Consider the following 13,934-nt stretch of genomic DNA (forward strand, 5'->3'; position numbering starts at 1 on the left):
CCGGCAAAATGCACGGCAAAGTTCTGACACCAGTTGCGACGTATATGTAACAAAACCCAAAGTTTAATGCTTTTCCCAGGCCCTTTTTGCAGAAGACGGATGGCTCTGTGCTGATCTAATTTCGGATTGGGCAGAAACAGTGCATTTGTCTCGGTGAAAAATGACGCGCCACCGGCCGCAGATGGAGATGGTTTCTGTTTGAAGGCTGAAAATGATTAAAGATTGGGTCGGAGCGGCGGATTCCTCTGTCTCTCCGAACAGATGTCTGGTCTCTGCTCTCCTGTTTATTAATGGAGATCTGTCTGCTGTGTTTGACTGGGCTAAGTGAGACGTCCATCACCGGAAATGATGTGCCAGCTGCTGCTAGGAATATGCGTCTGACAGGTATTTTTCAATATTCTGAACATACGGGTGTTGTATGGAAAAGGATGTTTCAGCCATTAGTAGTACCAGGTCATGATGCAGTTGCCTTGAGAGAGAAAGTTAAACTCGGCTTCAGTAGCATAAATGTGGCATGGTAAAACTATACATCCTCCTGCACTGCCACTTTAAATCTTCCTAGCTTGTGTTTGTCTCCTGGTTTTCTGTGGGGCAATAGCCGTTTGGTTTAGTTGCAACAAAAAACAAAACCCTTTCTCTCCCTCTCATTCCTGTTATCCTCTATAAATCTAAAAAAAAAATCAAAAAAAAAATCAAGGCCTTAAATGTCATTAAGAAGCATTGTATATGTTCATTGAAAATTCCCAACTTATAGTTTACAACATATTAATTTGCAGTTTTGGCTGAAAAGTTGTCCGACTTGTCCTCTGCACTTTTACTGGGCACATTTTCTCCAGTTCCGCTTTACCCAAATCTAAAGCTTCTTGAATGGAGCCCATAGCCTATAGGCCAGTGTAACTTTTTATCACATTTTTGAAGAGCTTGTGTAGGGCTGGGCAATTAGTCAAATTTTAATCTAATCGGGATTTTAATAAATGTCGATCACAATAATCGCGTGGTGTGTTTTAATCGAGGAGAACTGGCCGGTCCTGGAAAAATATTCTGGAAAGAAATATGGACAGCGCAATGCTGCAGGTCAATCCCAGGGAAACACTCGGCCCAAACGAACAGGAAGCACAGGATGGCACATGCGGCACAAAGAGGAGAGGACCTGGTGATTTTACATGTAAAATCAGGTACAAAGTTGCGGTAACTCGTCAAAAGAGCAAAACAGAAACACACAGGGAGCCTCAGAGGAACAGGAGTTTACCTCAAAGAGGAAAACTATCGATCACTCTTTGGACCATGTGGATTTGTTTTGAGGCTGCAGCGGTGGATTAGCTGGACTTCTAACAGTGAATTGTAAGTTTGATCGTCTTTTTTACGAATAAATGCACGTTTCTCTCTGTATCAGCTGCACTTTATTAACTTTGAGTGATCTTCTTGAATGCCAACTGTAACAAGTGAATTTCTCCTTTGTGAGATCAATAAAGGATTATCTTATCTTTACTCATTTCTTTATGTAAATATTAAGTTGTTAGCGCTTTCACTCCGTGAAGTCGTGGCCTTCTGAGGCTCCGCACACAAACATGAGCTCGTTGTTCTGACATTCTTCAAACATTCCACTTGTTTGCGTCTCCTTTGCAGATGTTTGTGTGTTGCTTTTCCAGGTGAAGGGGTGACATGGGGATGTTGTGACGCTAGAAGTTTGTTTTTGCTGGTGAGTTAGCTGCAGTTTTCAGTTTGGCCACAGTTTGTGTTTACTTGCTCGTCCAGGAAAGACCACATTTATCGTTTTTTTCTTTAGACAAAAAAATCGAATCGATTTCGGTTCAGGTGGATGTTAAGGAATAAAATTAATATATAAATATGCGCTGATTTTCTTTCTCTGGTGTTTGTGGCATTACAAAGCATTACATTTGACTTCCACCTCTGGACTTGGCTTTGATCTGACCTAACAAGACAATTTTATACTGTTCCTTTTGGAAAGTTTGTCTCCTTATCCTTCAATGCCTGCAATCTCCAGAACTTTAGCTATAGAATACTGTTCATAATCACCTAGCTGAAGGATATGTTTCTTTCTTAGCATTTATTTGAATGTGCTCACCCATTTTCTAGATGAAACCAGGTACATCTACAGTACCTTCATGTGTGTAAACTTTCCACTGGGAACCGGGTCCGTGTTGTATCCACGGCCAATTTCCCTTTTAAGGATCGAAGCCATATCTCTAAGCTTTAAAACTGTCTGTGCCCGAAGGTAAAGCTCGATTGTAAGTTGATTAAGTCCCTTCGGTTGATGTGACTGCGACCAGCGCACTATAGTATGTTAACAAACCCAATAATGGGCCTGGCCTTTAAAAAACTGCCTGTGAGGCTTTGGGAGAAGGGCTGGTGGTCTTTTAATCTGCTGCTCCTGCAAAAAAAAAATAAGCAGTTGTTTTATGATCAGCCATAAAAGTTAAATGTTTGTATCTGTGGAAAGCAAAGCTGTGTGATTCTCTGTGTTGAGGTTATTGGGCTGCACATGCAATATAATGTGACACATAAAACAAACTCATTGGCTTTATGAAGAATATTACTTTCGTGACATGCGATAAATAATTGTCTATGATCGTTCTACAGTTGTGCCAAAATAATAATAAATGGATGCTACTCGTAAAGACTTGACACCAGGCTATTTGTGCATCAATGTGGTCCTATTGGTGGTTTTATGGCGATGCTTTGTTTCCATAAAGTTTGTTTGATTTCAATCGATTTAACAGACAATTCCAACCAACTAGGAGGGTGCAAGTCGAGCCAATTCCACATTTGGAAAGCCCTGATGTTTGGCGTTCCTTGGCACAATATTTAATTATGTCCAGTCAGTTTTATCCTCTCCTTTTTTTCTTTTACGAGTAAGGGAACTTTATGGTGTTTTTTAGGATTTATGTCTCACATCCTGGAAGAGAACCTGACTGTCTTACATCTTTATCACATTCTCTGACCCAGTGTTTGTTGGTTTGCATGTTCCCCCAGTTCCGTGATTCACAGCAGGAGTTCTCCTCCAGTGGTCCTTCCAGACTCAGACCAAGTGCTGCTTCACCTCCGACTCCAGATCCAGATCCCAACTCGAACTATTGACCCGTGTTCCCCGTGTCCTCCACCACTGACCGGTCCAACGTCAAGCCTCCGATCACGACGCCAATTGACTCTGTGCATAACTTCAAATCATAACAGCGCCGTGACTTCCTGTTTCGATCCAGCACACCAAAATAAAAGCATCATCTTATTCATTAGTTCAGCAGTTCATTAGTTCAACTTTCTTTCTGCCTAACTATTAACAGACAAAACTTATAATGTGTGTATTTAGCTATATTCTTGTAATGTTGCAAGTACCTGCTGAACTAACCAATGAAACGAGCTGTGTTGCTTTTATTTTGGTGTGCTGGATATACAGTAGTTTGTTTACCTGCGGCCGGCATTACTACACGTGGAATTCACAAAGGAGCTTTCTACAAATCAGATTTGGCAACGTTTGGAGGACGACCCCATGATTTTGAAGAGGTTTTTAATGCATGTTACCATAGACATGCACTAGCAAACTACTGTAGATCCGGTAACTTAGCAGATCACTCCGCCGCTGCGTAGCTTGCAACCAGGAAGCTGATTCTGCTCAAATATAAGTTATTTTAAATGCAAAGTGGTTATATTCAGTCAACACAGACATTTATATGGGTAGTCTTGTGTTATAAGTGATTTGCCTCAGGTGCACTGTGCTTGGGTCAAACTGTTTTTAATGCAGGCTACTAGTTACCATAGACATGCACTAGCCTAGCACTAGCCTAGCACTAGCCTAGCACTAGCCTAGCACTAGCCTAGCACTAGTCTAGCACCACTAAACTCTTCAAATATAAGGACTGCATGAATTAAAATACCGTCAATTCTCTAATACTGGCCTGTATTCCTTTAGCGGCCGGGTCTCTAACAGTGGCCGGGTTCGCTGCTGGCGGAGGCAAAAAAAAGCCAGTCTCTAAAACAGGCCGGGGCTATTATTAGAAACTATAGCGGTAGAAATATTCCCCATGTTAGGAATTTGTCTCATACTCATGTAAATGATAACTCAGGTGCAGGAAGTAAACAAACGGGAACCCCGGCTGAGGGGGAACGCTGTGGAGAGGAGCTGATCCAAGTGTAACTTTGACACAGACTTAGCCACTTTTCAAACCTTCTGTGACTGTATTTGGAAACAGGACAACAAATGTGTGACCCTCCAGGGTTTTAATAAAGTCACCATCGCGTCTTCAAAGCACGTCCAGCTGCTCCGTGTGCAGGTCAGTCCCACGCCTCAAAATAACTCCTCCGATCAGTGCGAGCGTCTCGTCATCTCTCAGGTCTTTTATAATCGATCACAAACACAAACGCTCCGTCTAAACTCGCCTTTTACACAAGATAACAACAAAAAATCTGGTCCGTGGTAAGAACGAAACAGAAACCTGCAGTGACATTGATGTGACAGCTGTGAAACGCTTCCTGTTGTCCTGACGAAATAAAAGGCAATGTTCCAGCCGCTGGGAGAGTATTTACAATGATAGTTAATAAATGAACCTAATATTTTAGGTTCAAATGGACACAAATCTCGTTTTTCTTCATTTTCCTGGTCGTCTGTTTTGCTCAAATAGAAATAAAGGCCTGTCTCTAATTGTGGCCTGGTTCCAATAAAGGCCTGGCCCTCGATGTGCTTGAGTAAATAAAGGCCTATATTAGAGCATTTACGGTATACATAATTATCTACAGAAATCAACAACACTCTGGATAACTAGGAAATGAGGCCCTATGTCAAAAATCCTGAGATGTCCCTTTAAACTCCTGACTGAATGTAAAGCTCAAAGATCAGACTCACAGGCTTACATTTGTGTCCTGACATTTCCTCCCCTCCAACAAAGCGTCCGATTGCCTTCGCCTCGTCACCCTCACTCTCCCTTAACCCCAAACACGCTGTAAACACATGGCTGCCAGATCTAGCCTTTCACATGCGCCTCTTCCATGAGTTTAATCCCTCCCCGAAAAAACCTGGCGCTCTTTCCCCTCGCTCTGAGCACGTACACTGGGAGGAACTCACAATACCAACATGTCATCCGTTTTAACAGTTAAATTACAATATGTTTACTGTTCTTCTGGGCCATTCATCTTACTCGGAGCGTTTGTCAGTAAGCGTTTCCACATGCGAAGTTCTGCAGGGGGGGAGAGAAAAAAAAAGCAAAAGCCAAAAGAAAAGTCGGTTTTCATTGCCTTCTTTTCAGCCTGTAGTAAATTAGCCATCGCCGCGACAACGCAAGCCACAAGTCATTAATCACCGCGCTCAAAGCAAGACAACAAAGTCCGCCGCGTTTTTGACAGTTTTTTTTTTTTTTTTTTTCAATATGGCCGCTGTCAGTGGGGTGGGAAATTACAGGGCACGGCGGCGCGCTGAGAGACAAGAGGCCACTGTTGCTTTGAAAGAGCGGATTTCGGCGTTGACAGAGAAGGGGGGGGGAAAAAGTCCCCTCCGTCAGTGTTTCAGGCAGCTGCGGATAAATGCATTAGGGCGACTGTAATGACGGCTTCTTTTACAGAGTTTGTGGAGAGAGGAGGTTTTCAGCGGCAAAGCGAGAGGAAACACAGTGATTTATGGAGTGAATAATGGGCAGAATATACCACAACTTGAAGTGCTGTAAATGGTGACGCCAAAAATAATCATTCCAAAAAAAGTTTGGACTTTTCTTATAAACGCTGTGTCGTTTTGCAAACAAATATAGTGCTTTTAAGTGATGCCTCTCTGAGTAACCTCTAAGCACATTTTCTCTGGTTTGGCTTTACCCAAATCTAAAAGCTTCTGGAAAGAAGTGTTAACAAAAACGAAAAAAACACGAGGATAAAAATGCAACATGAAGTGACAAAAAGACATATGGAAGTGGAGTAAAAAAGTGATAAAAAGAGTGATGGAAGTGGAGTAAAAAAGTGATAAAAAGAGCGATGGAAGTGGAGTAGAAAAGTGATAAAAGGAGGGATGGAAGTGGAGCAAAAAGTGATAAAAAGAGGGATGGAAGTGGAGCAAAAAAGTGATAATAAGAGCAATGGAAGTGGAGCAAAAAAGTGATAAAAAGAGTGATGGAAGTGGAGCAAAAAAGTGATAACAAGAGTAATGGAAGTGGAGCAAAAAAGTGATCAAAAGAGCGATGGAAGTGGAGTAAATAAGTGATAAAAGGAGGGATGGAAGTGGAGCAAAAAAGTGATTAAGAGAGTGATGAAGTGGAGCAAAAAAGTGATAAAAAGAGGGATGGAAGTGGAGCAAAAAAGTGATTAAGAGAGTGATGAAGTGGAGCAAAAAAGTGATAAAAAGAGGGATGGAAGTGGAGCAAAAAAGTGATAAAAAGAGGGATGGAAGTGGAGTAAAAAAGTGATAAAAAGAGCGATGGATGTTGAGCAAAAAAGTGATAAAAAGAGCGATGGAAGTGGAGCAAAAAAGTGATAAAAAGAGCGATGGAAGTGGAGCAAAAAAGTGATAAAGGGAGGGATGGAAGTGGAGTAAAAAAGTGATAAAAAGAGTGATGGAAGTGGAGTAAAAAAGTGATAAAAAGAGCGATGGAAGTGGAGCAAAAAAGTGATAAAAAGAGTGATGGAAGTGGAGCAAAAAAGTGATAAAAAGAGGGATGGAAGTGGAGCAAAAAAGTGATAAAGGGAGGGATGGAAGTGGAGCAAAAAAGTGATAACTGGAGGGATGGAAGTGGAGCAAAAAAGTGATTAAGAGAGTGATGAAGTGGAGCAAAAAAGTGATAAAAAGAGGGATGGAAGTGGAGCAAAAAAGTGATAAAAAGAGCAATGGAAGTGGAGCAAAAAAGTGATAAAAAGAGGGATGGAAGTGGAGCAAAAAAGTGATAAAAAGAGGGATGGAAGTGGAGCAAAAAAGTGATAAAAGGAGGGATGGAAGTGGAGCAAAAAAGTGATTAAAAGAGGGATGGAAGTGGAGCAAAAAAGTGATAAAAAGAGTGATGGAAGTGGAGCAAGAAAGTGATAAAAAGAGGGATGGAAGTGGAGCAAGAAAGTGATAAAAAAGAGTGATGGAAGTGGAGCAAAAAAGTGATAAAAAGAGCAATGGAAGTGGAGCAAAAAAGTGATAAAAAGAGTGATGGAAGTGGAGTAAAAAGTGATTAAAAGAGGGATGGAAGTGGAGCAAAAAAGTGATCAAAAGAGTGATGGAAGTGGAGTGTAAAAGTGATAAAAAAAAGAGTGATGGAAGTGGAGCAAGAAAGTGATAAAAAGAGTGATGGAAGTGGAGTAAAAAAGTGATAAAAAGAGGGATGGAAGTGGAGCAAAAAGTGATAAAAAGAGGGATGGAAGTGGAGCAAAAAAGTGATTAAAGGAGGGATGGAAGTGGAGCAAAAAAGTGATAAAAAGAGGGATGGAAGTAGAGCAAAAAAGTGATAAAAGGAGGGATGAAAGTGGAGCAAAAAGTGGCAAAAATAGATGAAAAAATAACATAAAAAGTGACGACAACACAAGGAAAACCTACTAGTTTAGTAGGTCTTAGCTTTCAAATGAGGCGTTACGGTTTCCTGACACCCAAAATCAGCCCTTTTTCCAACGCTAAAACAGTAAACCTGCCGATGAGTCAATTTACACAAAACATTTACCTTTCGAAATGAAAAATTGACGGCCATTTGGAACATCTTGGGAAATGATGGAAGACCTGTTTGCAAAGACTAATGGCTGCCATTTCCTCCTGAAGTCATTTCAAAGTGATGTTTATGGAAGAGTGGGATTGTCCTGATTGGATTATGAACACAGCTGACATAACAGAGTGAACTGGAGAGAGTCTGATGTGTTAAAGATGGTCATGTGTTCCACAGATGGGGAAGATCTGCCTGTGCGATTTATCGATATTAAAAATCCACGAGGGCGTCTATAAAGTTTTCACGTTTTTTGGATTATCGCTTGATGGAGTAATGCAAGTGTGGAGCGTGAATCATGGCTTTACATCAGCTTTTGTTCTGAGACGTGGGTGGCATTTGAAAATCCAAGGAGAGGACTGGGACTTGGCCCTGACGTATTACACGGTGGTTGTCATGGATCGGAACGTTTACTTCTTAATATCACTTCTCGTGGCATTTTCTCGATGGGAAAGTCTAGGGTCGTAGCAAAAACTGTGTGACTCCCTTTGTGGTACTTTGGCCGAAAAGTTTCACCTGGAATTTTACAAGCATGACACTGGATAATTATCGCATGTTCAGCAAAGTTTTGCACAAAAACAGGGTGTTTTGGGGGCATTAACACACATTTATTTATTTATTTTATTGCGAAACTAGTCACTCTATTCTACCTTATGTGTGATTTTGGTAGCTCTGTGATGAACAGAACTTCAATAAATGACGATCAAAAACTTGATGATCTGGACATTTCATATTTGTGGCATTTCTTTTGTCTTTTTTTATAGTCCGAGGGGGCGTGGTGTTGCTGTTTTTAAATGGTTGTAATCGGTCCAAGGACGGCTGAGAAACATCCTGATTAAGTCTTCAATCACCAGGCTGTTTAAATGCACACGTTATAAAAAGATCGATACATGCGCTGTATCAAAACGTGTCGTGGAAAATGGACTTGAAACATATATATTAAGCCATTTGCCCCTTCCCATAACGTTAGGGTCTGTCCAGAGAGGAGAGAGGAGTTTATCAGAAAGGAGAAAGTTGCATAAAACCCTCGTTATCTCTGAATCTAGAAAGAAATCTGTGATTTTTTATCAAATTTAGCCTCTGTTTAGCTTAGATTTCTCATGAACTGAGAACTGTTTTCACCTGCAGAGAGCTTAGAGTTTCGTCTTTCAAACGCCATAGCATGTGTCCATAGCTACTGTATAACGTAGAATACACTGTGGTGCTGCAAATATCATGAAAAATGGTCTGGATTGTTAGCACTCACAGCTAAATCCCCAAAACAGTGTCGCCCTCAATGTGTTGAAAGCTTTCAGTTAATTGTGTCGATAAAACAGAGAGGATGATTCCAACTGGCATTAAAGCTAAACTTCATTGAAAAGACTGATGTTACTCAAGTGTTTTTACTGCACAGGTTTGTTAAAAATACAATAAACATTGTATCCAACTTCTACTCAGGTTTGATGGAGTATTTGCTAATCTTGAGAATTAAATATGAAGTTATCTGTGGTATTGGGCGTTGAAATTATATTAAAATCCCTGCTAAAGAATCAGTCTTGATCGTGTAATTCCTCTTTAAGTGTCAGCTTGTTATTTTAGTGAGGAAATCTACAAACAGCTGTAATTATGTGCATTATCTTTGGCCACAGATTGAGGCATATGAGGCAAAACTTTATTGTTGGTACTTTTGTTCCTTTTTTGCTGTAGTTTCATCACTTTTCTGTCACATTTTGTTGCTCTTTAGTGGCTTTCTGTTAGTTTTGTTGTTGTTGTGCTTTCTTCACTTGTTTTCGTCACTTTTTTTTGCTCTTTTATGGCTTTTATTGTCACTTTTGTATTGTTTTTGTTGCGTTTTCATCCTTGTTTTCTTGTCATTTTTGTCGCTATTTTCAAGAAGCTTTCGATTTGGGCAAAGCCAAACTAGAGAGAATGCGCTCGGTTCAGGTGGGGGTTAAGAGTTAAACCTCATTAATTTGCGCTGACAGAGGAGACGTTAAACTCTGTGCTAGTTTTTGTTTCATGTGGATAGACCCAGTAATGACAGAGATATTTGCCATAAACCAAGTAAGCTGCATTTTGATGGTTGCCAAAGCTGCCTCACCTCAGCGCTAAACTACAGGCTCTGTTCAATGCCTTAATGTCACCTGAACGATAAGATATTTCAATGAAAGGACGCTTTTATTTAACCATAGTTTAGATTAAGAGGAGAGTTTAATAACCTGCCGTGAGCACTGGGTTCAGTTTGACACATTAAGGCCTTTTGTTGTTGTTGTTGTAGTAACTGCTACCACCATCGAGGGGCGCTATACACCCTGGTAATGAGCAGTAATGTCCAGCCAATGTTTTTACAATAGATCTTCTGTTTTCATTTTACTGACTGCAATTATTGTATATAATAACATTAAAACCTATCGGCCAATTGGGAATGTTTCTGCTCTGGGCTTCGTTATTGTTTTCCTTCTCGTTCCAAATGTACAAATGTAAACTTTAATCTTGTTTCATTGCTGCAACAAATGGCTACAATTTCCAATAAGTGAAATTATAACTTTTTCTTTTTAAAATAATGGTTTGGCAAAAGTGTTCATTGCCACTGTAAGACCCAAACATAAATAACACATGTGTAAACCTCTGTTGAAGCGCCACAAAAAATCAAATCAAATCAAAAACACTCAAAGGTATTTTCTGGTTGTTAAATAAAAGATGAAGTGAAGGCATAAGTTGAATGTAAATTTTACTTGTGTTTCAAATCAATACATTTACAATAAGTTCTTAAATTAGAAAAGCATCTCTGGGCCTGGGCCTCATTGAACAAAGAGCAGCTTCAGATCCTCCTTCACTGCAACATTTCACTCTGATAATCTCCAGATAAACTTAAATAACTTTATTAAAATACAATCTGTGATAATCCAGGCTCTGTGACCCCGTGACCTCTGGACTCCAGCTCTGCCACGTGACAATAATCCAAACTGGAGCTAACGTAATAAATAGAGTCCGTGTTATTGGTAAAGCGCTGGCGTCAGTCTCTGTCCCAGGAAGTACGGGGAGGGGGAGTAGTACGGACCCGGCGGGGGCACGTGCACCGCCCCGGGCGCGCTCACGGGCAGCGGGCTCTTGGAGTACGGGTGATACCGAGACAGTCCCAGCGCGTGGTGTGGGCCTCTGAGCGCGAGCGCGCCCGGGCTACCGCTGGGCACGTGCATGTGACACGAGGCCGCCATTGCAGCCGCCATCGCGAGCGAGGAGCCGTTACTATGGTAACCCGGTATCAGTTTGTCAGAGCTGAACGCCGTGTGCGTCCTCAGGTGCGCGAGCAGCTCCTCTGATGTGCCAAAGCGCTTGTCGCACGCGCCGTTGGCAGACACCCAGTTGCACGCGTGCGGCAGCGGGTCGTTGGGCACGAGGCCGTAGGAGTAGAGCGCGTGTCCAGGGAAAGAGTGCGCAGAGTGCAGAGGCGCGTGTGCGGCAGGAGGCGCGTACATGAGCGGGTATCCACTTTTCACAGAGTCACAGCCCGCGCTGCTGCTGAGCCCCGCGCAGTGGAAACCAAGGCAGAACGGGTCCCGACACAGTCCTGGAGCGAGCCCCGGGGGAGAGGCCCCTGCCAGCGGGCTGCTCCCCTTCCCTCCTCCCGCCAGAGAGGCGAACTGTCCCAGCAGCCCACTGCTGCTCGCGCTGCACTTGGGGTCAAGGGTCATTCCCGGGGTGAGAAAAGGCTGTGGGTAGCCGTAGGGATATGACATCCCCGCGGCGGGCAGTGGGAACACGTGCCCCGGGCCCGGTTTGTATGGAGACACTGGAGCCACGAGCCCCAGGCCTGTGCTGCTCGAGGAGGAGGTGGGGGGCGTGGGCGCTGGTTTCGGTGCGTCCTCTGCCGCAGTCCTTGGGACAGAGTCTGGTCTGTCCTCTTTCTTCTCCTCCTTGTCTTTGGTGTCACTGGGCACCGGAGACGCGGACGTGACAGAACTGGGGCTGCTCGTGCGCGGCGTAAAAGGCTGGCACGTTGCGCTGGGTAGACGAAAGCCATTCCTCTCTGCGCTGCCGGACTCCTTCTTGTCCGTTTTGTTGTAGGGTTTAAAGCTGGACTTGTCCTCGGCACCGAGGTCGCTCATCTTCAGCGGGGCCTTATCTTTGTCCCCGGAGCCGCTGGAGCCTGAGCCCGCAGAGGAGTGTTTAGAGGCGGAGGGTGGGTCCGGTTTCCCGATCTGAGAGCAGGTCTGGGCGAGGAGCGCGAGAGGACTCTTCTTAGCGTCAAGCTGCGGGACAACAAGCAGAACACTATGCGTTAACTTAAGAGTGATGCAAATGTCCCAAATCAGACAGTCAAGCGCCCCTCTGAGAAATAAAGCTCAGTGACATTTAGGACCGTCCCGTGTCACTAAAAGAGCCTACGTGGAACCCGCGCGCCATCAAAGCACCAAACTCACACCGACTGTAACAATTACGCACAGACCTGCTTTACGCGTGAAACCAAAAGTGACGTTTTGGTATTTGGTTAAACTGAGGAATTAATGTAAGGTGACATTACAGGGCTGTGGGCAAAACGTGCCCAGATATGCGTAAATGTGTCCACTACAGCGTCAGACCATTTAACAAGGCGTTTATGGATGTGCCGTTTGTGAAACAGCCACTTATTTCCAACAAATGAACACTTCAGGCGTAACCAGGCTGAGGCTGAGACTTTAGTCAAAAAGCATTTCACACGAACAGAGCGACAGACGGTATAACAATATCCTGAGCAGTTCGTGTCGTTACGCGCGCAGTTGGTTGTGCCATGGTATGCATTAACACTTCTTTTGATTTTGTGTGCCAATGTCGACCTACACTAGTTTTCCCTTTCCATAAAGCTGTAAAAATCCTTGTTAAAATCCGCCACATGGCCTCGTTATTCGGAATAACACGCTACATTTGTTTTTATTTCAAAGTGTCGACCATAAGACATTCAAAAAGGGATAAACGCTGATTATAAGTCTCCAAACGGAATGGAAAACATATCAGAGGCGTTTTCTTTTGAGGTTTACTTTTTATGAGCTGAGATTTATATGTTCCTCAAAGTACCAAAGCGTTTGGAAGACCATAAGTCGTTTGCGTAGCGTCCATAAAGGCGATGTCTAGTTTAAACAAATGAGTAATTCCGTGCGTAAAACCAAAATCGCCCACGTCCATTTCGTCCCGTGCGCCTTTTACCCAGCGTCCAGAGCGGTTACGGTCCTTACCTCGATGGGGCTGACCGGAGTGGAGGGCAGCGGCTGGAGGTACTCGGGGTGGAGGATGTGCCCCGCTCTGGCCGTCAGCATTTTGAGCACCTTGATCGGGATTCGTTTCGCCTGGCGCTGGGGGTCCGCTGGGGACACGGAGCTCTGGACGGGACCGCGGCCGCTCCTCCTCCACGCTGTGTTGTTCGGGCTCTTGGTGAGGACAGACACCGCTGGGGACGTGCTCATGACCCGGCGGACGGCGTGGGGAGAGTGAAAAGGCTCATCACATCGGCGAGAAGAGTGGTAGAAGCGACCCCCAAAAAGAGAAAAAAAGAAGCAACTGTAAATCCCCCAAAAGCGAAGCAGGAAAAAAAAGAAGACCAAAGCAAAGTGAGATCCAACGTTATTCCTTCATCCTTGGTGACTGGGGAGGACTGCGCTGCGGGTTCCGAGAGCGAGGCGTTTACGTGGGCTGTGGCTACACACACACACACACACACACACACACAAAAAGAGACGCTCAAACACTCCGCCCCTCGCTCCGTTCTAGTCCTCCAGATCAGATCCTCGGCTGGAGACACGGAGGACAGCGATGCTCCCTCTTCGCGACTAGCAGCAGCGTAGCCAAAGAGCAGGTTTATACCAGGAGCGTGCGTAAAAAGGCGCATGCGTCGTGCCACAGAGGAACAGAGCCGTGTCTGCAAGTTAAAAGCGTGTTTATTCATCTAAAGGGAGACGTTGGGCAGATTTGAATGAATGTTGTCCATGAAAAACACTTTCTACTTGGACTACATTGGTTTTTGGTTTTTATTCAATGCATTTTGAGCATAACACAGGCTTCAAAACGCACCATTTCTAAACAAGTGACCAACTTTATACAAAAAGATAAGATAATCCTTTATTGATTTCACAATGGAGAAATTCACTTGTTAAATCAGCTCTCAAGAGACACTCAGAGTGTGCAAAAAAGAAGAAGATGGGAAATGTGCAATCAATTAAATAGCAAATAAGGTATATACATTTAATGCAAATAATACGAAATAAAGTTAGACTAGACTATAAAAAATGTCAGCAGTGCAAATTCTTTCAGTCTTAG

General features: G+C 43.4%; 1 protein-coding gene and 1 long non-coding RNA gene across 3 annotated transcripts in view; one reads left to right on the forward strand and one right to left on the reverse strand.

The window, feature by feature from the left end:
* Positions 1-3,427: 3,427 nt before the first annotated feature.
* Positions 3,428-13,934, forward strand: part of LOC306978673 — a 222,654-nt gene continuing 212,147 nt past the window's right edge. The window contains exons 1-2 of one of the 2 annotated variants that reach the window (XR_013793910.1): positions 3,428-3,535; positions 3,761-3,842. This is a non-coding gene — a long non-coding RNA (uncharacterized lncRNA). Of the gene's footprint in view, positions 3,536-3,760; positions 3,891-13,934 lie in introns of those variants that run through there. The other variant, XR_013793911.1, reaches the window with a different exon arrangement.
* LOC306978505 (zinc finger protein 503-like) lies at positions 10,374-13,461 on the reverse strand. The gene is made up of 2 exons (XM_079577054.1): positions 12,857-13,461; positions 10,374-11,896 (listed from the first exon to the last, which is right to left on the reverse strand). Exons 1-2 carry the CDS (start codon positions 13,082-13,084, stop codon positions 10,640-10,642), a joined length of 1,485 nt encoding a protein of 494 aa, XP_079433180.1. The 5' UTR covers positions 13,085-13,461; the 3' UTR covers positions 10,374-10,639.

This window comes from Gobius niger, assembly GCF_951799975.1.
Source record: "Gobius niger genome assembly, chromosome: 19".
Taxonomy (NCBI): Eukaryota; Metazoa; Chordata; class Actinopteri; order Gobiiformes; family Gobiidae; genus Gobius; species Gobius niger.